This window comes from Vicia villosa, linkage group LG5, assembly GCF_029867415.1.
Source record: "Vicia villosa cultivar HV-30 ecotype Madison, WI linkage group LG5, Vvil1.0, whole genome shotgun sequence".
In the NCBI taxonomy this organism is placed as follows: domain Eukaryota; kingdom Viridiplantae; phylum Streptophyta; class Magnoliopsida; order Fabales; family Fabaceae; genus Vicia; species Vicia villosa.
In genome coordinates, this window is record NC_081184.1 from 136,937,055 (window position 1) to 136,960,796 (window position 23,742).

The window sequence follows — 23,742 nt, forward strand, 5'->3', positions numbered from 1 at the left end:
ACCGCCAAAGGATACCTATAAAAGCATCAAAGTATCCAAGCCTACTAAACTATTCATTGAGAAAGTCATCACTCTCTTTCCACCAGTCAATTACCACACGAGACTCCATTAAGTTGAATATTTCCAATAGAACCATCTCGGCCTTTCTAGATGCAAGGTACTTATAGTCGTACTCGGCGATCGCCAAAGGGTATCCATCCAAACTAGAGGGAAGAAAGGGGTTCCATCTACCCTTACAATGACTTGGGATCCCTTCCTCCCTTTCACTCGTACAAACTTGGCTTTTCAATTTTTGTAATGTTTGGAGTAGGGTTTAAAAAGGATTTTCCTAATAGGGAACCTAGGGTTACCTAGCTCCCTTTGGCAAAAGATCTCATGGCATAAAATGAAAATAACATCCATGCGGTGGGAGTCACCTCTAACCCTAGATGCACAATCTCAAATTCCATAACAAAGCTCCAACTGTTGGGCGCCAACTGAGAAGGCTCAATGTTGAGCACTCTCTTAATTTCCACCTCAAAGAAAGAAAAAGGGATAAGAACTTAAAGTTGCATGTCTCCAATACATTCAAGGGGAGAACCCTAATACGATTTTGTATCTTGTCTTTTAGGCTTTTGTTTCGCTGCTATTGTTTATTGAGTCTCCTCTTTAATTGTACATTTTTTTAATTAAGTTTTAAATCCATTCATTTTAGCATGCATAGTTCAAGTGTTTGTATTTGAGTATGATCATTGTGTTTTAAGTCAATTGGTTAAGTTAATGGAACAAGAATCATATTTGATTTGTTTCAACTTATATGAGAAGTGGGATCTCAAACTATCTTGAAAAACTTGAAATATTGAGATTTCTTGTGTGTGACTTGAGTCACTCACAAGTTATGACTCAAATCAAATCAAACAGAGGAGAATATGAATTTCTTTGCATTTGTGACTCGAATAACAGTTTTCACTTTGTTCGAATCATGCAGCACTATGACTCGAATCACAAGTTTCACATGATTCGAATCATACAAGTCCTGTTAACCACTACCTAGTTTGCTTCGAATCACACTTTACACATGACTCGAATCACAACGTTTTTCACTTTTTCCTGTTTGGCTTTGTCCAAATTGATTCAAATCAGGGTTTGTACATGACTTAAATCACGACCTTTAATGACTCGAATATGAGATACAACTTAACTCAAATCAAAGGAAATATTTCACTTCTTTTATGTTAATCTTGTTCCACTCTAATTGCTTATTTGGCTCAAATCAACAAATGTTCTTGACACGAATCTAACAACCATTTTCACCTATTTTTGTGCATAATCTCCAACACATATACTTTTTTTTGTCATCTCATAGCCAAGTGTGAATGAGTGTGTGTGACAAAACACATAACAACAACAACTTCCATTTTTTTAAAAACTTGAAATCTATTGCAAACATAATTTCTTTCATATTCAACCTCTAGTTTGGATTCAGATCTTGAGTATGAAGATTTGTAATTGTTGAGGGAGACATATCTTGAAACTAACATTTCTTGAATAATCTGTAAAGATTTTCAGGAGGCTTGCAATATTGTAGTTGTGGTGACTGGTGGTGACAAATTCCATTGAAAAGAAGGAGGTTATTCTTTCCAGGTTGACCTTGGTAGTATTGTGTGGAAGCCTACAGACAAGGTAGGAGTTCTTCTTAATCTTCAGACAGTTCGTCGCTCAAGAAATCAGTGAGATCAAAGGTGATTGTCACATACGAAGACTTGGAGCAGATTGGTGAAGCTGGAAGATTCAAGAATGGATAATCGGGTAAAGATTTCGCAGAGAGTTTGACATAAAGGCTATATACAAGTCAAGATCCAAATAGGATATTTACTTTCTTAGCATTATTATGGTTAATGTGATTGTATGAACTCATCTAATATTCATTAAAACATAGTGGAATAAACTTTCAATGGGAAACCATTGGAGAGTGGAGTAGGCTTCTACGAGGATGATAAAATCGGACCACTATACATCCTGATATACTCTCTCTCTCTCTCTCTGTCTGTCTTTCTCTCTCTTGCATTTTAATTTTCGTAGGTTATTGCATGTTTAGGTAATCATTTCTTAGTGTAGTTTTTAGTTAATTCCTTTTGGTAGCAATTAATTACATAAGTTTAGTTTTTGCGAGAACCATAACCTATTTGAGTTTTAGTGCTGAATAAAATCTGCAGACTGTGGTGTTAGAATCCTATAACAATTGTTATTTTGTAAAGAACATATCTTGTGTAATTTGCAAAGTGTCAATGCGTTTTAGTTTGTAACTCCTTGGACACAATCTCTAATAAATCTGAGATAGTTATTAATTGTGTAAGTGTATTCGTGATTAATTTCCAATTCAAGCATAAAGTCTCTGTTATTAGCTATAAGACTTCCTCATTGAAAAAAATCTGATATTTCATTTTGAAAATCGGTAAAAAAAAATTAAAAAAGGGTCTATTCCCCCTCTAGGCCGTTCCTTTACTCCATATTCCTATCCAACAATTGGCCTCAAAGCTGGTCGTTTGATCAAGTCTAAGCGACTCAAAAGTTTGGGAATATGAGTGACAACGACGATTTAAAGGAAGCGTATATTCGAGCACTAATTTTTAATGGCGAGACGAAGGGCAAAAGTGTAAAAGGTCGTAGAGCCTGTATCACGTGGGAAGAAGAGAATTGTTGAAAGTGCCAAAGGTATACAATTGTGATCCTGAAGATGAACTTTGATAATTGTCGAAAGCTTTTAATGAAATGTATGAGGATTTGATAGACGCTTTTAAGAAAATTTATCTCCAAAAGAAAACCATTTTAAAACTTGAAAAGGAGATTAATGATCTTAATAGTGCTTTTGATTCCTTAAAGGAAGCGCATACATCTCTAGTTGATGAGCGTTTTAATGTTTCTAGCACTAAAGTTGAAAAGGTAAAAAATTAGATTGTGTTACTTGTCCAACGTTAAAACTTGAAATTGTAAATCTCAAAGGATAATTAACACATGCTATTTCACTATCCACTACTAGCTCTACTTCTTCAAGTGATAGAAATACTGTTTTTAAGAAAAACCCTCACGTTGCTAGAAGAAACAGAAAAAGTATTTCATAAAAAGCTATTTATCAATATTATGGTGATAAGGGTCACATTAGACCTCTTTGTCATATTAGGAATGCCCATGTTCCTAATGGTAAAATGACATGAATACATAAGTGCTCCTCAACTAACCCTAAAGGACCCACTAGTTGGGTAACTAAATTGCCTATTTGATTGTCTACAGGAAAATCTTGTCTCCTTGAAAAGGTTATAGTTTCCAGATAGCGAATACTCAAGACATATGAGGGGAAACACTTTGATGTTCATCAAGTTCGATGATAAAAAAATCAGTCACATCACTTATAGGGACACCACAAGAGGTAAAATTTTATGAGAAGGTGTTGTGAAAAATATTTCCATAATCACCATAGAAGGCGTGCTTTTAGTTAAAAGGTTTAAACACAACTTACTTAGCATTAGTCAATTATGTGACAAAGGGTATTATATGGTTTTCAATAGCCTAAGCTTCCTAATAGAACATAAGGCAAATAAAGACCCTATATTTAAGTTTGATGATTGATAATATCTATATGCTTGATTTGGATGATTGCCAAATAGGAAAGCAAACGAGAGTATCATTTAAATAAGATTATTTCGACATCAAAATCTCTCGAGCTTCTCCATCTAGACTTGTTTGGTCCTTCAAGGACAAGAAGTCTATGAGGTAATTATTACTGGTTTGCAATTGTGGATGACTATTCTTGATTCACTTAGACGTTATTTCTAACCCATAAGGATGAAACTTTTAAGGCTTTCGTTATTTTTGCTAAGTTTGTCCAAATCTTTTTTATTTCAAAATTATCACACTCCGTAGTGAACAAGATTGCTCATAACTTTTCATGTCCAAAAATTCCAAAAAAATAAACGGTGTTGTTGAGCGTAAAAACCGTGTTTTAGTAGAATTGGCTCGGACCATGATAAGCGAAATGAGCTTGCCTAAATACTTTTGAGCCTATGTGATTAATACCGCATGTCATGTCTTAAATAGGATGTCATTAGATCAATCTTAGAAAAGACACCCTATGAGTTACTTAAAGGTAGGAAACCAAGCATTTCTTACTTTCGTGTTTTCGGTTGCAATTGTTTCATTTTAAATAATAGAAAAGACAATCTTGGTAAGTATCATGCTAATTCTGATGAAGGAATATTCCTAGGAAAATTATCTTCGAGTAAAGCTTATAGAGTTTATAATCATAGAATATCATTGGTTAAAGAATCTATTCATGTTGCTTTTGATGAATGGTTAAAGAATCTATTCATGTTGCTTTTGATGAATCTAATCATAGACATAGGAATCCTTTTATAGGAGAGTTAAAGCTACGAACACTCAAAGGCCTTTTAGGCTTTATCTCAAACGTCAAAGAGCTTAAAACGTCGCTGACACGTGTGAAAGCCAAGTCTATTTAGCGTCTCAAGAATAAATAAATCATTGCTTACATTAAATGTAATTGAGTGCTTCCATCAATTGACAGATGATTTATATACTTTAGCTGACATACAAGCCACGCATGGAACACTTGATAAGGACTTTGTGACTCACCCCTGCATAAAGTAATAGATGGAGTAATGAAACATGAATAAATTCATTTCATCAAATCCTCCATTTTTTATTACATCCAATTTGTGAGTGTATGCAATGGAATGCGACATTTTAAACAAAATATTCAAATAATAAAGTAAAATTTATATTTCATTTCGCCTAGCTCTATTTCACTTCTGTTAAGTTATCCATCAATCCAAACATAGTAAAAAACTATTTTTAAATGGACTAGAATTCAATAAAAAAATTGGTGAACAGTCTGGCACCCTTGAATTTAGTTGGGGACCGATACCCTCGTACAATCAAATTTTATTAATCAATGACACATGACTTTTTATAATTATTTAATTTTTAAATAAATTCAAATTTTAAATTAATTTATACTCAAGGTGCCGGTACCCAATTGCTTATCATGGGTACCTAAGAATTTACCTAAAAAATTGAAAAAAATTCAAATAACCAACTTTTAAAAAAAATTACAAAAAAGATCACCTTTTGAAAAAAATTATCTGATAATCAGGTTTAGGGGTGCCCTACACATAGGTGCCACCCCCATGGTGCCAAAGAAGAAAAATAAACATGTATGCACCATCCCAGGTGGCGCCTTAGTTTAAGAAAAAACTAGGGTTTGCTTCTAGTGGCGCCTATGTACATATTTTGTACATAGAAGCCATATCGGGTGGCTCTTATGTGTAAGGGTTTTTTTCTATAAATTTACCTCCAATTCCTCTTCATTTTTCAATACTTTTTCTCCAATGTTTTCTCACATTCTCTATGTTTTTTTGTCATGGCAGCCTTGCCGATTTTTAAGAGAGATGATCATGTTTGTTTCTCAGTTGTGAAACCTCCGATTAAAATGAAATTTTGGAACAGTCATTCCATGGACCATCTGAAGAGGACGTTGATTCGCTGGTTAGACGGGGAGTACGCAACTAGTGAAAGCATCAGACGAATTCAGAGGCAGAGAACGAGGACGTCAATCATTACGGAAAAACCGAATGTTAGTTGGTTGAAGTTAAGAACGACGGCCACTACATGTTCCCTTATGCAACAAATAAGTTTATAACTACATTTCAATGTTCTCACTATCTTCTAGAAAAAAATTGGAAATAACACGTTCCCTCTTTTTTTGTTTAAGGTTTTGTGGTACATGGTTGGAATACAGCAAGAACTCGAGGGGGAATATCTTGCTGTATCGACAACTTTTGGATCACTTACGACCTCAGGATGTATTACCACTAAACTTTCTATGAATCATATTTATATTATCAACCATCTTCATAATAATATATAGTATTCTTTTTTCCATGCAGTTTTATTGGAGACCACATCTAGGTCTCCAGCATGAGCCGAACCCTAAGGACGAAGACGTTTCAAATGCGACAATGCCTATCATAAGGTTCAACATTGTGGAGATGCACCAGACTGACCGTGTGAAACTCCAGTTTGGCATGCGTCAAGAGATCCTGGCTCACCCAACGTCTTTGGGCGAACAACATCTCAAAAGAGTGAATCACCAATGGGATGTCCAAGATTGGAAAGAATTCACACCCGAATGCTGTCAAATGTGGAAGGAACGTCGCCACCATGTTCTCCGGTTCCCCGTTGCCCCATTTCCAATGCATCCAACTGAAGAATACATGAGTTGGTATAGATCGGTTGCAACCCCTAAACCGTATGTGTCAGACCAACAAATATACAACCAACAACCATCCCAATAACACCAACAAATTCAATAACACTAACAATGCCAACAAAGCCAACACCAAACTCAGTACCAACACCATCAGACCTCCGAACACCAAGTAGATTATCAAACACCCTACCAATAGCAACCATATGGCTACACCCAACTACAACAAAGTCAATAGTCCCAACGCCACAGGCGGGCCCCTCCACATCCCATCCTAGCCCCGACTTGAGCCCAGATGAGGAATACGACCCAAGCGACCCAATAAATCACGCAATCGTCACTTTATCGTCGCACCCAACAACAACCATATGGCTGCACCACACCTCAAGCAACAATGCCTTTTTACCAAGGCAATTCAAGTGCGGGGTTCTACTAGCCATATATGGCTACCCCATAACCCCCCACCACCACGACAAAACTTTGAAGGCATAGGGAACCGACTCTTTGACATTAGGATCGAAGAGTACATGGACAACGAGCGCACGAAGGGGCTAATATAAGGCCCACATACTCAAACACAACAAGAACCTCAAAGGGGTAAGAGTCGACAACATGTTCAACGAAATCGGGTAGCGCCTAGGTGCGGAATTGACGGTCGTTACGGTGACAATAAGCATTAAAATATTTGTAATTTTTTTAAAAAAATTGTAATGCATGTTTTATCATTAATATATATTTCCGTATTTCTAATTATTTCTTAAATATTTAATTTTATATAAAAACAAAATTAAAAAAAATAAATATGGACATGGGCGCCATCTTACATGGCACCCCATTTTGGACTTGCACATAGGCGCTATAGGAGTGGCATATTGGTTTAAAATAATGGACATAGGCGCCATAGGGGTGACTCTTATGTGTAGGGCACCCCAAACCTGATTATCCAGTAATTTTTTCTAAAAGATAATTTTTTTGTAATTTTTTAAAAAAATTGGTTATTTGAATTTTTTTCTAAAAAATTTACATGAATTAAATAAAAAATGTCCAAATTTTTAAACATAAAAAATGTAATTTGATATTTATTTTGAAATGAATGATATTTATAAAAAAAAAAAACTTCTTTTTCTTTGTTTATTGAAAGAATAAAAGACATAGATTGTTGTTGTTGAGGAATGTTGATCGATTTGTTTGTTCAATGCATAATTTTTAACTTTTAATTTCACCTCATTCCGGCGACGGCGGCACTAACGGTTTCACCTCATTCCGGCGACGGCGGCACTAACGATTTCACCTCAATCCGTCGGCACTAACGATTTCACACTGCGTAGGGCAACGATTGAACCAAAAATTGCACCACAACACAGTTCATATGTTGTTGACAACTTCAATTCAAGCGAGTGAGTGAAATGGGCGAGATTTCAAGTTCAGGTTACAAGGATTACGTCGCTGGCTTGCTCGCTGGAGTTTCCGCTGTAGCCACTGGTCACCCCTTTGATACCGTTAAGGTTCGCACTCTTTTCTTTCACTAACCACTCTTTCATTGCAATTGTCGCATGTATTTGCTTTACACTGTTTTGAACAATTTTCCATGATCATGGTATTTTAGGTTTAGTGAGATATCACTTGATGCAGTAATGTGCCCCTAATAATGATTTCACTGATCATTGTTAATCAGGTGAAGCTGCAGAAGCACAACGCCGAACCACATCTAGTTCAGTACAGAAATGGATTGCATTGCACTGCTAGGATATTCAAGACTGAAGGAGTATGTGTTTTGATCTGTTATCAAATATTTTTATATACTATATAGAGTTATCTAATGAGATAATATATGATGCTCTAAGAGAAGATCAAGTTAGTATAAGAATTATTAATATCTTCTTTCAAGAATTAAGAATGTCAAATAGAAGATAAGTTTGCGTTTATAAAAGCGGGAATTCTTGTCAATTGTAGTTTTCATAATGTAGGTAACTAGGTATGCTACGGGATCATTTACTCTATTGATATTTGTTCCATACTGGAACCAGAGATAGGTGTAGATCAAACGGGCTTGAGCTCCGATGTGTTGGAGTGAACTTCCGCTACAACAGAGCCGGGGTGGACTTGCGAGGTTAGCACTCCAATGCCTAAGTTAGTGAATGAGTGAGAAAGTCGTTTGAGTGTGTGAATGAGAGAATACCTGAAATGACGCGCGTTGTGTTTTATATAAGACAAATGATTAAAACCGTCTTAATGAGATCCAACGCCTTACGTGGGTGACCGTTCAACCAGATCCAATGGTGGGAAGTGTGTTGGAGGCCGGAATCCCGTGCCCTCAACTTGGGTGAAGTCTCACCTGTTCCGCGCGCCTTTCCGGGCGATGCTTGCTATTGGGCCTTTCGTCGCGGGCCTTGCGAGCGGTCCAGAACAATATTGTTTTATGTTGTATGGGAATCGAACATTCTATTAATTATGAGACTATTGCGTCATTCAGTAAAGTAATAATAAAGTTGTTTGGCCATCTGATTTTTATCTTCAGTTTTTAGAGTCTAATTAGGTTCACATTAAGTTTCTGTTTGATAAACATTTGAAATTGATTTGGTTAAAATTGGGTTTGAAGTGAAGCAATTTAGGTTTGAAATATGCGTAAATTGTGTGTAACTGAATATAGAATATTTTTTTCAGCCTTATCTTATAGTTTTTAGTCAAATTGGGATTTCGGAAGCAAAATCAATTATGATTTGATGAAACTAATCATCTAATCTCTTGCTAAATAATGTGAAGTTTGAACTGCAAATTATATTTCAAGGAAGTTGATCATTGTACTTATATTTGTTATTATTTGTAAAATCTGTATGCTCCTATGCTTTACATCAGTTATGCGGAGCAACTTTCACATTCATATTTCCTTTCTGTTGTGATGCTTTCCTTTGTGAACCTGTTTCTTTCTTTCCAGCTCTCACATCTTGCTTTTTGAATGTTGATTGATAAAATAAATTAGGAAAATACTAATCCTACGTCACTTTTTTCTGTCACGTTGATTATCCCTCCAACGTAGTAGAAGAAAGAGAGATAATATTGGTCATCTCAAAGGAAAATTTTGTAAAAGTGAATTTTATCTGTTTCTTATAAATATATATCGCATGATTGAACTTGTGAAGAGAAGACATGGGTGACTCGAGAGGTGTATGACCAAAAGTACTCTTATCTTCAATATTCATGATATCATCTATATTGAATCATCATGTGTATAGGATTACTTCTCGTAAAAGTTTAAGTCGTTAGATTGAGACCCACAAATGATTTTCTGTCTATAATACTCCCCTCAACCATGAACGCACCAGATTTAAGCGTAGGAAATGAATACACTCATTTTACCAGGAAACATTCAATTAAATCATGAAGAATGAGAGTGGTAATTATTGAACTCTTAAACCCACAGCTATGATACTATGTCAAAGGCTAACTATCCTAAAAGTATCAACTATTAGGACATATAGGTGGAGGTCTATGCCTGATTTTATATCTCTCTCTTTTGGTGCTAATGATTGTATATCTCTTAATTGTAGGCAAAGCCATGCTTTTATTTTCTTATTTATTTTTAGTAAGAGATTTTAAGGGAAATGGTTTGAGATTCCCAAATAATAGTACCAACTCTATTTCAGATCAAAGGATTTTATAGAGGAGCAACGTCATCTTTTGCTGGGATGGCTTTGGAAGGATCTCTCTTTTTTGGCATTTATTCCCAGACAAAACAGTACCTTCAGGTGTGCATGAAAATTATATAAATGAGGTTGTTCAATAGAGTATTATGATATTTTTAGTGGTTTTCAGGATATGTCTCTTGCGGTGTATCATATGCCTCATAGCATGCTTTGCTTCATGACTTCTACTTTTGGTTCTTTCCACTAATCTAGGGGGGCGTTCAAAACGGTGCGCCACGGCCTCAAGTGATAATACCATCTGCAGCTCTTAGTGGTGCCATCAATAGTTTTGTGTTGGGTCCAACAGAACTGATAAAGGTAAAGTGAACTTAAGGTTTGTGTATATGCTGCAGTTTCTTTGGTCTATTGTCTATATAACCGTTCCATTAATAAAATTTGAACTTCTACAGTGTAGGATGCAGATCCAAGGCCCTGACTCTTTAGTTCTGATGTCGAGTAGATACAGTAGTCCTCTTGATTGTGCCACTAAAACTTTAAAAACTGAAGGGGTGAGGAAACTCTGCAACATTATGGTTATTGATTAATGTGTTATATAGCTACTGATGGCATTCCTTTCAGGTAAAAGGAATTTTTCGTGGAAGTGTTACGACATTGCTTAGAGAATCTATAGGGAATGCTACTTTTTTCAGTGTATATGAATATACGCGTTATCACATGCATTCACATATCAAACCCGCTTCATCCAATTATGGCAACCTGATTGAAATGGGGATCGGGGTTGTTACGGGTGGCGTTAGCGGCGTGGCTGTAAGTATCTTGAGAATTAAGCATGTATTTACTTTTGTAGTTTAAATCTAAACATTCTATTAACCTTATTAAACTTTTTTTGGTTGTGATTTTGCTTGATTGTTCTACCAGTTTTGGTTGGTAGCTATGCCTATCGACGTGGCAAAGACTCTAATTCAGACAAATCCTGATAAAAACTGTCAGACAAATCCGTTTATGGTTTTGAGTTCTGTAAGCTCTCTTGAACCTTTCTTCATCTGTTTCTTAATTGGCAAGCATTAAAACAAACTTGAGAATAGAGGCGCTAATTGTTTTTGTTTTTATGTTGTAGATCTACAAGAGGACTGGTTTTAAGGGGTGCTATACAGGTCTGGGCCCCACATTAAGTCGGGCGTTTCCGGCTAATGCAGCAACAATTGTCACCTGGGAGCTAGCAATGAAAATGCTAGGCATCAGGCAGGACTAAGGTTAGTTCCTTTCAATTGTAATGTCATCACTTTTTAGTTATCACTCATAATTACAATGGTTCATGAAAATGCTAGGCATTAGGCAGGACTAAGGTTAGTTCCTTTCAATTGTAATGTCATCACTTTTTAGTTATTTCTCATAATTACAATGGTTCATGTCGTTGTATTATATTTTTAGCACCAACACCTCTGGAAAAAAAAGGTGTGTCAGTGTTCGTGTCGTTGTTGGATACCGACACTTGTGATTACAATAAATTTATTCATTTTTTAAAATTATTATCGGTGTCAACGTGTCTGTGTCGGTGTCGTGTCCGTATACGTATTAGATAGGATCCGTATTTCATAGCTTAAGTTTGCTTCATTTCTATTGCAGATAATACAATAAAGCTAGAACAAAGTTGGATGAAGAGAGGAATGTTTATAATGAATTGCATTTGAAGATCTTCAAATTTTGATTTATTTTTGTCTTAATTATTTTACATGTGGACAGCATTCATTATTGCATTTGAAGCAGTTTGTTGCTGCTGAATTTTGATACTAGGGAGCTTGGTTAAGGAACTTGGAAGTTGGAACAAGAGGCTTTATCAACGGTCACTTCTGCATGTATTTTTTTTGTCCGTCATTCTTATAGATAGATAATTTCTTTTAGTGGACTGAATTTATTTTTAATTCGTATATATGAATCACACATTATCTAAAAGACCACTCATTATCTGTTTCGGTTGTAAAACATATATAAATCAGTGAAATTTTCTAGTAAAATTCAAGGGTTTTAGGCTTTGATTTATAGCTGATAGTGGGTAGCTGATGACTTATAGCTGATAGTTGGTAACTGATAGTGATAGTTGATAGCTGATAGTTTATAATTGATAGTCGGTAGCTGATGACTTATGGCTGATAGTTGGTAGCTGATAGTTTATAACTGATGATTGATAGCTGACAAGTTAATTTGAGTATTTGATAAATTACCTGTTACACTAGTTGATAGATACAAAATGATATAAAAGGATATTTTTAATTAAAAATTGGTGGTTCATTATCTTATTAAATTAATTTTTATTCGATAAAAATAAAAAAATTATTAAAAATATCCAAAACAGTTTTAATATATATATAAAAAAATTAAAGATAACATCAAAATATATTAATTTTGTATATAAATTTATAATAAATTTAAGGAATCTGGCGATTTTCAGTCCTTTGGTGAAAATGTTGGCCAATTGTGTTTTACTCGAGCAATACCTCACTTCAAGTTCACCCTGGTTTACCTTCTCCCTCATTAAATGAAACCCCACCTCAATGTGCTTACTCATTCCAAGTAGAACTGGATGTTTTGCAAGATTTATGGCTGACTTGTTGTCGATCTACATCACCAGAGGTTTCTTTACTTTGACCTTCATCTCTTTCAGCACAGATCTCATCCAAAATGCTTGACATGCAACATATGATCCTGTTATATATTCAGCCTCACATGATGACAATGTCACCACAGGTTGCTTTCTTGAGCACCATGAGATTGGGCACCACATACTTGAAATAAATAACCAGTTGTGCTTCTCCGATCTTCCTTATATCCACACTAATCAACATCTGAATTGTAATTAATCACAACTTCTTTGCCTTCAGAACTTTGTGGAAACAAAATTCCACAGTTTATCGATCCTTTTAAGTATCTCAAGATTCTTCTTGCAGCCTTCATGTGCGACACCCTAAGTTCACTCATGTATTTATTCACCAATTTGACTGAGAAACCTATATCAGTTCGACTGTTGCACACATATCTCTGAGATTCGACAATTTGTTTGAACAGAGTGACATCGACCTTGTCTTCCTCTCCTTGTTTCTCCGGCTTCAAATTTGGTTCGACAAGTGAGGTTGCAGGATTCAAATTATTCATTATGAATCTCTTGAGTATTTCTTTGACATTCTTTCTTTGATGTAGTATCATACCTTGCTTCGACATTTGAAATTCCATACCTAGAAAATACGACAATTTTCCCATATCTGACATTTCAAATTCCCCTATCATCAGCTCTCTGAACTTTGACAAGTTCTCCATGCTATTTCTAGTTACTAGAAAGTCATCGACATATTAGAATATGATGTTTATATCTTGTGTCACAACCTAAACATAGACACCATACTCAGGTTTACATTTGATGAATCTCAATTTGACTAATTATAAATCGATCTTCTTGTTCCATGCCCTAGGTTCCTACTTGAGGCCATAGAGCGTTTTATGCAATTTGTACACTTTCCTTGCTTATTCCTGTACCACAAACCCAAGAGGTTGTGTGACATACACCTTTTAATCTAAAGGACCATTCAAAAATGGTGATTTGACATCTAAGTGAAATGTCGACCAACCTTGCTTACATGCCAAGGCTACCATCAATCTGACAGTCTCCAATCTTGCGAATGTAGCATATACTTTAGAGTAGTCGAGTCATGCTCTCTAAAGAAATCTTCGAGCTACTAATCTTGCATTATGTCTTGCTATCGACCCATCAACATTGTGCTTTAACTTGAACACCCATTTCACTTCGGTAGCTTTTGTGTGTGTTGGCAATTCGATTAACTCTCATGTGTTGTTTCTTTCTATTGCTTGTAACTCTTTGACCATAGCTGACTTTTATTGTTTATTCTTTAAAGCCTCTTTATAGTTTATTGATTTAACACATGCAAGTAAAGCAAAATGGACTAACTCTCCATCTGGTGCGACTTCATCATCACTATATACTTCATAGTCTTGAAGCCTTGCTGGAGGAACTCTAGTTCTTTGAGGTATTTGGCTTGTGCTAGCCATGCCCTATTCGACTTCAAATATGTTGGGAATGTCAGCAACTACTTCAACTTCGACTGGAATATCATCAATTTCTTCGCCTTCGACCTCATTGCTTTCTTTTTCGAAGCCATAGCTCACTAGTGGCTTGTCAATTCCTTCACCGAAATTCTAATCTTAGGCATAATTTTCATCAATCACAATACCTAAACTCATCATGATCTTCTCACTAATTGGATTGAATAGCCTATGCACCAAATTTATGATATCATACCAGAATCATAGGTTCACCCCATAAGGATTTTGGCAGATTCTTTTGCTTCAGCATGCATCTCGCTATAGCCAATATCTTTAACAGAGGAGATTTTAAGACCAGATTATTCTAAGTGTTGAACAGTTCCAAAGATCCATCTTTCATAACCATAGAGAAATATTTTTCGACCAGTTGTCCAACACTTAGCAAGTTGCACTTCATTCCAGGTCTATAGAGTACACCTTTGATAATAACTTTTGCTCAATTTCTCCTTTAAATAACTATGTTGCCAGTATCTTATGCCTCCAACGAGCTATTATTTGCAAATTTGACCTTGCTCTTCTTCGACTCGTCGAAAACTTTCAACCATACTTTCTACCAGTCACATGATTCGAGCAGCTTGTGTCGATGACCAGATCTTGGAGTCGACATGGTCATTAGTAACTGCAACAATAACCACCATATCTTCAGAGTAATATGAATCTTGGCGTGCAGGGTTTTCTCCTTCGTCCTTGCCTTTTGTCGCCCCCTTGTCTTTCTTGTACCAATAATTCTTGGTCAAGTTTCATAGTTATAACATTACACAACTTTTTTCTCTTCGTTGTGTTTTTGATAGGAGTTTCCTTCTACTCTTTTCGAGGATTTAGAAGCCTTATCATCGACCTTATACTTTTGAGGGTTCGTCCAAGACTTCTTGCCCCACGTCTTGTCTTCTTTTCCTTTGAATGTGAAGGAACCACCATGCTTCTTCCATGTATGAACCTACATGGCTTGTATCGAATCTTGAACCCCTTTCCTCTCGACAATCCTAACTCATGCGCCTCCAACAAACCAACCAAATCTTCCAGTTTCATGGTTTCAAGATTGTTGGATTCTTGAATAGCTACAATAACGTGATCAAAATGAGAGGTCAGTGTACGCATTACCTTCTTAACTATCATCTTGTTATTAAGGGTTTCACCACAACTTTTCATTAGATGAACAAGATTCTCCACCTTCGACACATAGTTTGCAATATTTTCTTCTTATCCCATCTGCAGTAATTCATACTGCCTTCGCCGTATCTGCAACTTGACACTTTTAACCTTCTCACCTCCTTTGTAATACTTGACAAAAATAGCTCATGCCTCCTTTGCCGATTCAGCATGAGAAATCCGATCAAAGTTTGCCGCATCTATCGCCAACTGAATACAATATGCAACCTTGCATTCTTTCTTCTTTGCATCCTTGTAACTGACTCTCTGAGCATCGGTTGCATTGTCAGCAAGCTCGGGAATGTCATTGTTGACCACTTTAAGGGTTTTATGAAAATTGGACAAAGACTTCATCTGGTTGCTTCATCGGTTCTAATTTTTTCCGTCAAGGATTGGAAGAGGATTTGGAATGCTATTAGTACCATTCATCTCTGCAGCGAATGATTAACAACCCACGATCCGGAACACACGATCACTGACTTGTGATTCTTGAAAACACAATCAAGAATCTAACTGGAACTCTGTATACCAATTTGTTAGGGCGTGAGACACTTTTAGTGAGGAGGGAAAGATGAGAAAATAAAAAATAAAAGATTGATATTATTGAATGATTAAAAACTGAGTTACATGGTCTCTATTTATAACTAACTAACTAACTAACTAACTAACTAACTAACTAACTGGTATACTAAGTAACAAACCCTAACTCTAATTAACTTTGAGCTTAAACTGCACAATTTGGATTATATCACAACAACACCAAATAAATAACACATGAGACATAAACAACTCAAAGACTAATAGACAAAGAAAACCCTGAAGTACTCATGCAATAAGCAAAGTGTATAATAATTTTGCACTGTCATCTAATAAAAACTATTAATTTGGCCATATCGTTAAAGTTTTTTTAAAATTAAAATATGGTTTAATTAAATACATGGTGGTGATTGGTTGAGAACAATACATCACCCCTTTTTTCAAATAATTTCGTTTATAAACATATATTTTTAAGTTATATTTGATCACATATGAGACTTTTAATATCTAGTAAGCAAAAGAAACAAATACTTTCAAAAGTCACGTATTTAATGAGGAATCTAAGTGAAAATATCACATGATATAGAAGTAACTAGCAACAAAAGTAGTCTTTGCATACATAGAGAAAAGATTGACAGAAGATAGAGAGCATATCTATCCTTAGAGACAAGCAACATATATTGTCCGAATGGGATATTTTTATTTCAATCATATGCTTTGTGCCTCTGTTCCTTATTAATGTCCATCTAATGATGAAATCATTCTCCTTGATAGTCACTTGCATTTTTGCGACGTCTCTCATTATGCCCGGCAAGACGCCTTCTACAACTCCTTTTTGTGTCATCAAATTCAGATAGCTCATGAAATCTGAAAAACAAAATATTGACTAGATTGAAGTTTCATATTAGAAATAATTTTAAATAGATTAATTTAGACTCCAAATCTCTAATTGATTGATCAAGAATTGAAGGAAAATATATATCCATATATGTATTTGGTGTGTAAAAAATATTTATTCAATTAATTATAACTATTAGATTATTAAAATTAATTGGCTAATTATTGACATAGTTACACTGTGTTTCTGATTTATCCATGACATAAAAGGATTATATTCAGTGTATGAAAGTTAATCTTTATTAAAGATTTTATAGCAATCACTCTTTTTAATAAGCATGTCACATCATTATATATCAACTTCTTAAATGTATTGTTACTTGGGGGTACCCAATAATTTTTTTTTAAGACTAAATAGGTTTTTAGTCTCTATTAAAAAAATAATATGTTTTGGTGTCTTTAAAATTATTATGCATCTAGTTTTAGTCTCTATTGTTAAATCGATGTGTATTTTTGAATGATTATTTTACAGACATGTTTAGAAGGTTATAACAAATTCCTAAAAAAAAAAACTCAAAATTTAATTTTCAAGTTGAAATTTACATTACTTTTATCATTATCTTTTGAAATTTAACCTATGAACAAGTGAATATTACCTATGAACACTCGCCAAAAAGTCATGGGTTCTTAGCCAACTTCCCTAAACACCATTACTATCCCAACATTTTAATATTCAACAATTACTCCAAACAAAAACTATTAGAATTAGAGTTTAATTTAACTATCTCTAGGAAATCGACTTTGTAAACTAAGGAGTATTACTTTATATAAATTCTTTATAAAATTTAATTTTTAGTCAATGTGAGACTTTAATTTCTACCAATACATCCCTAAGCGGATCTGACTTCCACACCCAAACAACTACCTGATTCCACTTGATATAAGATTGATTAAAGCCTTAAATGGCTCCTCCTCACAAACAAGAAAAGATCGCATCAACCTAAAACTCTAAACTCAAACATCCTTTACCCAAGAACCCAAAAAACCTCCACCTGAGATTTCTTATTCGAGATAAGAAATAGCCTATCGAAAAAAACACACAAAAGGGAATTCCCCACCCTAACATCATGTCAAAAATTGGTCTTCTGACCATCTCCAAACAACTAAACTAAAAGTAGGCAAACCAATTAGACTCCTTATCCTAAGGGGACCCAAGGAGAGATACATCTCTCCACCACTGAGACACCCTTATAAGAATTACTACTCTGCCTTTTAAAGGGGAGTCTAAACCTTGTGAACTATACCTAGCTTTGATAATATCAACCCAAAACAACGACAAATCCAAAAGAGCCCTTCACCGCCACGTACTTAACAAGGCCACATTAACTAATCTACGACCTTTTACCCCAAACCTCCAACCCTTTTAGCCTTACACACGTCCTCCCACTTAATCCACACTACCTCTGCTCTTCCTTTCGAGCCCCGGAGAGAAAATATCTTTGCAAATCCACCAACTTCCTCCCAACAAAAATCGTCGTCTTCATGAAAGATAAAAAACACTAGAATAAAGTTCAACACCAAATTCAAAAGAATCACCATACCTCTAAGATTGGTAAATTTGTTCCTCCAAGATACTAATATCTTAAGACTAGCTTAAGAGGAGGAACTCAAGTCTCTTCCTTCTACGGGTTAGCAAACACAGAAAGCCCCAAAAATGTTAAAAGGAAGAGAATCCACCTTATAGTGAAGAATTCCTTTAGCCAAATCTAAGAAAGACCTGCTCACATTAACCCCAAACATAATACTCTTAGCAAAATTCACTTTGAGGCACGAAGCATCTTCGAAGCTTCTAAGAACCTCCTTAATAGTCATGAGGTTTTTAGTAGACGGGACCCCAACCAACACAATGTTGTCTGCATACTAAAGATGAGACATCTCAAACCTGTTTGACTCACCGTAAAACCTTCAAACACCCCAACCAAAACCTCATTTTTTTAAGGAAGCGGTAAGCCCCTCTACCACCAAAAAAAAAGAAAGTGGTATAAGAGTCTCTTTTGCTTCATGTCTTTTTGAATACTAATCTCCTCGTATGGACAACCTTTCACCTGAGAGCCTACTGAAAAGACACAAGCACGAATTCAAGCCAGTCATATATCATCAAAACCAAACCTCTACAACATATAATCCAAAGAAAAAAAACTATCAAAGTCGTAGGCCTTCTCAAAATCCATTTTAAACACCAAACACTTTCTTTTAAACACCTTAGCATAGGTTAGAACCTCATTAAGGGTGGTCACTCCATCTACCAATTTTTCCCCATAAGAAAGGCAAATTGATATCACCTTTCATAAGATCCTAGAATTCCTTGATGGAAGAAAAATAAAATTTGTTTGAGCCTAGAATTTTTAACCATCACTATCTTCCACTACCTCCTCATTCTATGACAAGGGAAAAGAGGCTACAATGGCTTCATTGTCCACTTTAAACCTTATCAGGAAGATATGTCTATTAAAAGTAGGACACTCTTAGTTACCATTAGAGAAGTGGTTTTTAAAGAAAGAACTCGCCTTTCCCATTCATTTGAGTTGAATCTTCAACCCAACCACTTGTCATCAAAAGCTTTAATGACATTCTTGACTTGATACATGCATGAAAGTATCATGTATATGCATATCCTTCTTTCAATCACTTGAAGCATGAAGATTGAAAAGGACAGCATATCTTTCTTTCAACCACTTAAGCATGGAGTTTGGAAAAGAATAGTATCCTTATTTTTCAAAAGCAGTTTTGTAAACTTTGCAAATCAAGCTCTTTAATATGATCCACTCATATATATATCTTGGTCAATTGCCTTAGTGAAGAATATTATACTATTGTTTAAATTGCACTATACATATAAACAGAAATAGAATTAGTAACTAAAATTAGAAATAGAAAATAAATGAAACTTCTTTCTAGTTTCTCCATTACTAAATTTGGGTATACTATTAGTGACATGTTCATTTTTTTTTCTTTCTATTTTTCAAAAAATTTATTTATTTTCAACAATCATAATAGCGTTGAGAAGTCTCTATACCCAAGATTTTCCACTTGGGAGTTGTTAAGTATTTCTTTTAACAAGTTGAATCTTCTTTTATTAAGTAAAAATTATATATTTAAAATAGATTATAAGTGTACTAGAAACAAGTACCACACATAATAAAGATTTAAACTTGTCAAAAATAGAAAAAGAAGATTTCATATAGAACCAACAATGATTGATCCAACTGATAAAAAAAAATTCAGAAAACTCAAGATTTAGTTAAAAGAGATTAGGGTTTATGAACCTGCTACATTGCTGACAAAACCTTTGCTGCATCTCTGCAATGTGTACGGCAGGTGCCTTAGCATGATACTCACACACCTTATGTCTCCGATGGTACTGCTTAGCTTCACTTAGATCAGCATCACAATTCTCCACTTGACAACAAGGTGGAATATTCGACCCTCCACCTTTGGACCTTGTAGTACTCTTACTATACAGATCTCTTACTACCCTCTTCTTTCTACCTTCCCCCTCCTCTTCAAAATCTATTCCATCATCTTCATCCTCCTGTTCCATCTCTTCATGATTGTTCACCACCTCTTTGTTCCTCCATGTTCTTTTTCCCTCTGAGCTTCTTGTCTCCATGGCTTCAAGGAAGAGATCTAGAAAGAAAGGTTATAGTTTATAAATATGAAGAAAACTCAAACGTAGTAGTACTATTCATATATGAGGAAGAGAACAAGAGCATATAATGATTCTTATATAGAAATAGTAAAACATCACAAGTATGAATAGTGTGAGGGAATGTATTAGGACCACAAGTGGTAAGGTATGGTATGGTCTCTTCACATTTCTTTGTCGTGAAGTAGCTAGGGTAAAAAGGTGGTGGACTTAAAAGCCTACATTTTTTATAGGTATGAATAGTACAAGAAGACCTAGTGAAGACTAAACAAAAATCTGGTATCTGTGATTAGAGAATCGTGTGAAAGAGTTTAAATTTAAATTATGTATGCAATAATTATTCTTATGGCTTATTTTTTAGTCCAACTTCTAATTATTAATATCTTTCTTATCTTAATTGGAAAGTTAAGATTAAGACAAAACAAATTAACAAAACTATTTTTCTCACTCTTCTTAATACATTTGTGGACTTTTCTTTAGACAAAGAATTTGCAAAAATAGTGATAGCTAAGTAAGTGGATCGAATCTGATTCCTATTGGTAGGAAAACATAAGTTTCCTTATTTAGTGGCTCTCAATCTTGGTTAATATTTTATTTAACGATTAGTCGGGTATATTAGTTTGGAGGCGGCTCATCTTATTTAATTTGATTTTAAGGGTCTGGTTCATTCAACATAGGGGAGGGAAGGGGAGTGATTTTAATAACAGCTATGCTATGCTTACATAAAAATTTTACACCGTATGCATTACACCGTATATATGTCATTGGTTTTGTGATGCACAAATTTCAAAATGAGCTAAAAAAACTATTTAATAATGAGTATATACTTTTAATATAAAATACAGTGTAAGTGTCATAAGCAGGTGTACAAATATCATTTCTCTTTTAATAAAGGAGAGGAGAAGGGAGGTATTTTAATTAAATGTATGTTTGGTTCAAAAGAGGGAGAGGGAAGGGGAGGGAGAATTTTTAATCAAAAATATGTTTGGTTCAGGAGGAGAGTGCAGGGATTTTAAAACTAATTTATCTTTTAACCCTTAAAATATTATAACACTCATGTTAGATCAAATAAAAACAATGTGATATTAAAAAAAAAATCGTCAATTCATAAACAACATAGATAATCTAATTCAAAATATTTAATATTTCAAATATTTTAAAGTATATTAAAGCGTAAATAAAATATTGATAAATTTCATACAATAATAATATGATTCATGATCTGATATCACTTGCTTATTGAAAAAAAATATGATTCATGATCTGATGAATCATTTTATCATTTTGATGATCCATCTAATTCCATAAAATATTTATAAAATTAGATTATAGATAATATATAGCTCATATACTACAATTATATATAGATATGTAATACAACACAATAACTTATAAAACAATTAAGTTCTTACAAACAAATAAATAAATAAAAATGAATAAAATAAAGCACATGAAAAAACAAAGAAAGTTGAGTCAACATATTAATAAAAAATAATAGAGTTACCGTAAAAAATGAAGGAATTCTAATAAGGCAACAAAAGTTAAGGTATAATATATATTAAAAACAATTTAAAATTTTAATTAAAAAGTGAGGGTAATTTTGTCAATATAACAAAAATAAATTTGATCATAACTCCTCTCCCTCCCCTCCCTTCCAAATTCCTCTGATTTGGAGGGAACAAAAAATTGCTCCGGGAGGGAATTTGATTACCTCCAATCCCCTCCCGTCCCCTCATAAAAAATTAAACCAAACATAATTAACTTAAAATATTTCCTCCCCTCCTCTCCCCTCCAAAACCCTCCAACCAAACGAACCCTTAATATTTATTTTATTTTATTTTTTTGGCTTTTTAAAAAAAATATTTTTTACGATCTTGAACTAATTAGTTAAGACTCAAAATAATTTCTTTAAAATGGAGTGTAGAATGACTCTAATATTTAAGGTTAAGTGGTAAAAATAAATTGGGATGGTGTGTAGAATGACTCTAATATTTCTAAGGTTAAGTGATCAAATGTCCGAAAGTCTAAGCTAAAAAGTGGTTTGGGTGTTTAACACCTCCATTTGGTTAATTTGACTCTAGTAGGTACATTGGTTTGTATATAAGTCACCCCTCTTTGAGGCTATGTAGAATTTTCTTGTTAATCTTTTATCAAGGCGGTTACTCTCATGGAAGTATAGACATGTTAGTCTGAGAAACGATCTTACTTAATTTGGTTCCTTAACGTTATTTCTATCTCTTTCATGTCTTTTTTGAAAATACATGTTAGAATTTAGAAAAAGTTAGTAAGGATTTAAAGAAGGTTTCTTTTGGAGGGATGACGTGAAAGGAAACTATACGATTTCTTGGGCTAAGTGGTCAAATGTCTACAAACCTAAGTAGAAAGGTTAACTAATTGTCCAGAGCCTCTGTTTGGTTCACTTGACTCTTTTTGCCAAATGGAGATGGAGACTGATCTTAGGTGTTTTTAGTCTCTGGTGTGATATCTTATCTGTTATATATGGAGTTCATGTTGTTTTCTCCTTGATGGGGGTAAGTCTTCTAGTGTCTGTTCTATATCCATTTGGAAAAAAATGTGTCAATTCTTGGGTCCGAAGCAAATGATTCATATGCTTGGTTTGTGGATAGTGTTGGCAAGAGAGTGAGATATGATCTTCACACATCCTTCAGGATACCAGAGTGTTGGGTCCACCCCCTTAAGATTAGGTTCCATAGGCTTTTTGGTATCTCTAATCAACATGAGCGATCTGTGGATAAGGTAGGTTCGTGTAAGGACGATGTTCTGGTTTAGAATATAAGGTGGAAGAGACCACTCTTTGTTTGTGAGTATGAGTTGATTGTCAACCAAATTTCAATCATTCAAAAAAAGTCTCTCTCCATAGATAGTGATAGGTGGCAGCGGCGGCATGTTATGAGTTGTTTTCTATTGCCTCAACTTTTTATGCTCAATTGATGTTAATTATCCCCGACTCTCATTTTCCAGAATGTGAACTTGACTCATCATCTCATTTGGGTAAGTTGACCCCTTTCTAAAATGATTATTTTTTCTTGACAACTTCTTTTAGATAAGATCTTTATTAGAGACAATCTATTTAAACACATGGTTTTACTTGTTCTAACTAAGGTTTCTTGTGGAATGTGTAATAGGTTGGTAGAGTCGATTTTTCATTTGCGTATTACTTATGAGGTGGCATCAACAGTGTAGTATATTCTTTTTAAATGGTTGGGTGGTTACTATTCCTTCTTATAGATCTTAGGTCTTTTTCGAGGTGTTTATCTCTCTGGGTGATAGGTCTAAGAATCAGTGGTGAACTTGTTATGATATGAACTTCAATGGTTTAGTTCATTTTGAAATCTTGGATATTACTTCGTTTCATCAACTAATGCAAATGATGTAGGAAAAAATAATATCTTTATAGTTTAAAAATTGTAATTTGATAATTTTGTGATCATGTATTTTCTCTTCTTGACTTAAAAATTCTACTCTCTATCTAACTC

At 34.5% G+C, this 23,742-nt stretch overlaps 2 protein-coding genes across 2 annotated transcripts; one reads left to right on the plus strand and one right to left on the minus strand.

Annotated features, from left to right (window-relative positions):
* Nucleotides 1-7,401: 7,401 nt before the first annotated feature.
* LOC131607471 (mitochondrial arginine transporter BAC1) lies at nt 7,402-12,200 on the plus strand. Its single transcript, XM_058879474.1, has 9 exons — nt 7,402-7,764; nt 7,935-8,024; nt 9,904-10,005; nt 10,156-10,260; nt 10,353-10,451; nt 10,522-10,710; nt 10,822-10,920; nt 11,021-11,156; nt 11,530-12,200. Exons 1-8 carry the CDS (start codon nt 7,666-7,668, stop codon nt 11,153-11,155), a joined length of 918 nt encoding a protein of 305 aa, XP_058735457.1. The 5' UTR covers nt 7,402-7,665; the 3' UTR covers nt 11,156; nt 11,530-12,200.
* A 4,016-nt stretch (nt 12,201-16,216) lies between these two features.
* LOC131607473 (squamosa promoter-binding-like protein 3) lies at nt 16,217-20,423 on the minus strand. The gene is made up of 2 exons (XM_058879475.1): nt 19,866-20,423; nt 16,217-16,569 (listed from the first exon to the last, which is right to left on the minus strand). Exons 1-2 carry the CDS (start codon nt 20,207-20,209, stop codon nt 16,461-16,463), a joined length of 453 nt encoding a protein of 150 aa, XP_058735458.1. The 5' UTR covers nt 20,210-20,423; the 3' UTR covers nt 16,217-16,460.
* Between the last annotated feature and the right edge of the window lie 3,319 nt (nt 20,424-23,742).

Excerpts from the sequence above, each read along its gene's own strand:
- LOC131607473 (XM_058879475.1), bottom strand. The coding sequence starts at position 20,209 with ATGGAGACAAGAAGCTCAGAGGGAAAAAGAACATGGAGGAACAAAGAG. Across the intron at positions 16,570-19,865 it reads TTTTGTCAGCAATGTAGCAG|ATTTCATGAGCTATCTGAAT; the intron begins GTTCATAAACCC and ends TTTGTTTTTCAG.
- LOC131607471 (XM_058879474.1), top strand. The coding sequence starts at position 7,666 with ATGGGCGAGATTTCAAGTTCAGGTTACAAGGATTACGTCGCTGGCTTG. Across the intron at positions 10,452-10,521 it reads AAACTTTAAAAACTGAAGGG|GTAAAAGGAATTTTTCGTGG; the intron begins GTGAGGAAACTC and ends CATTCCTTTCAG. Across the intron at positions 10,711-10,821 it reads GTGGCGTTAGCGGCGTGGCT|TTTTGGTTGGTAGCTATGCC; the intron begins GTAAGTATCTTG and ends TTGTTCTACCAG.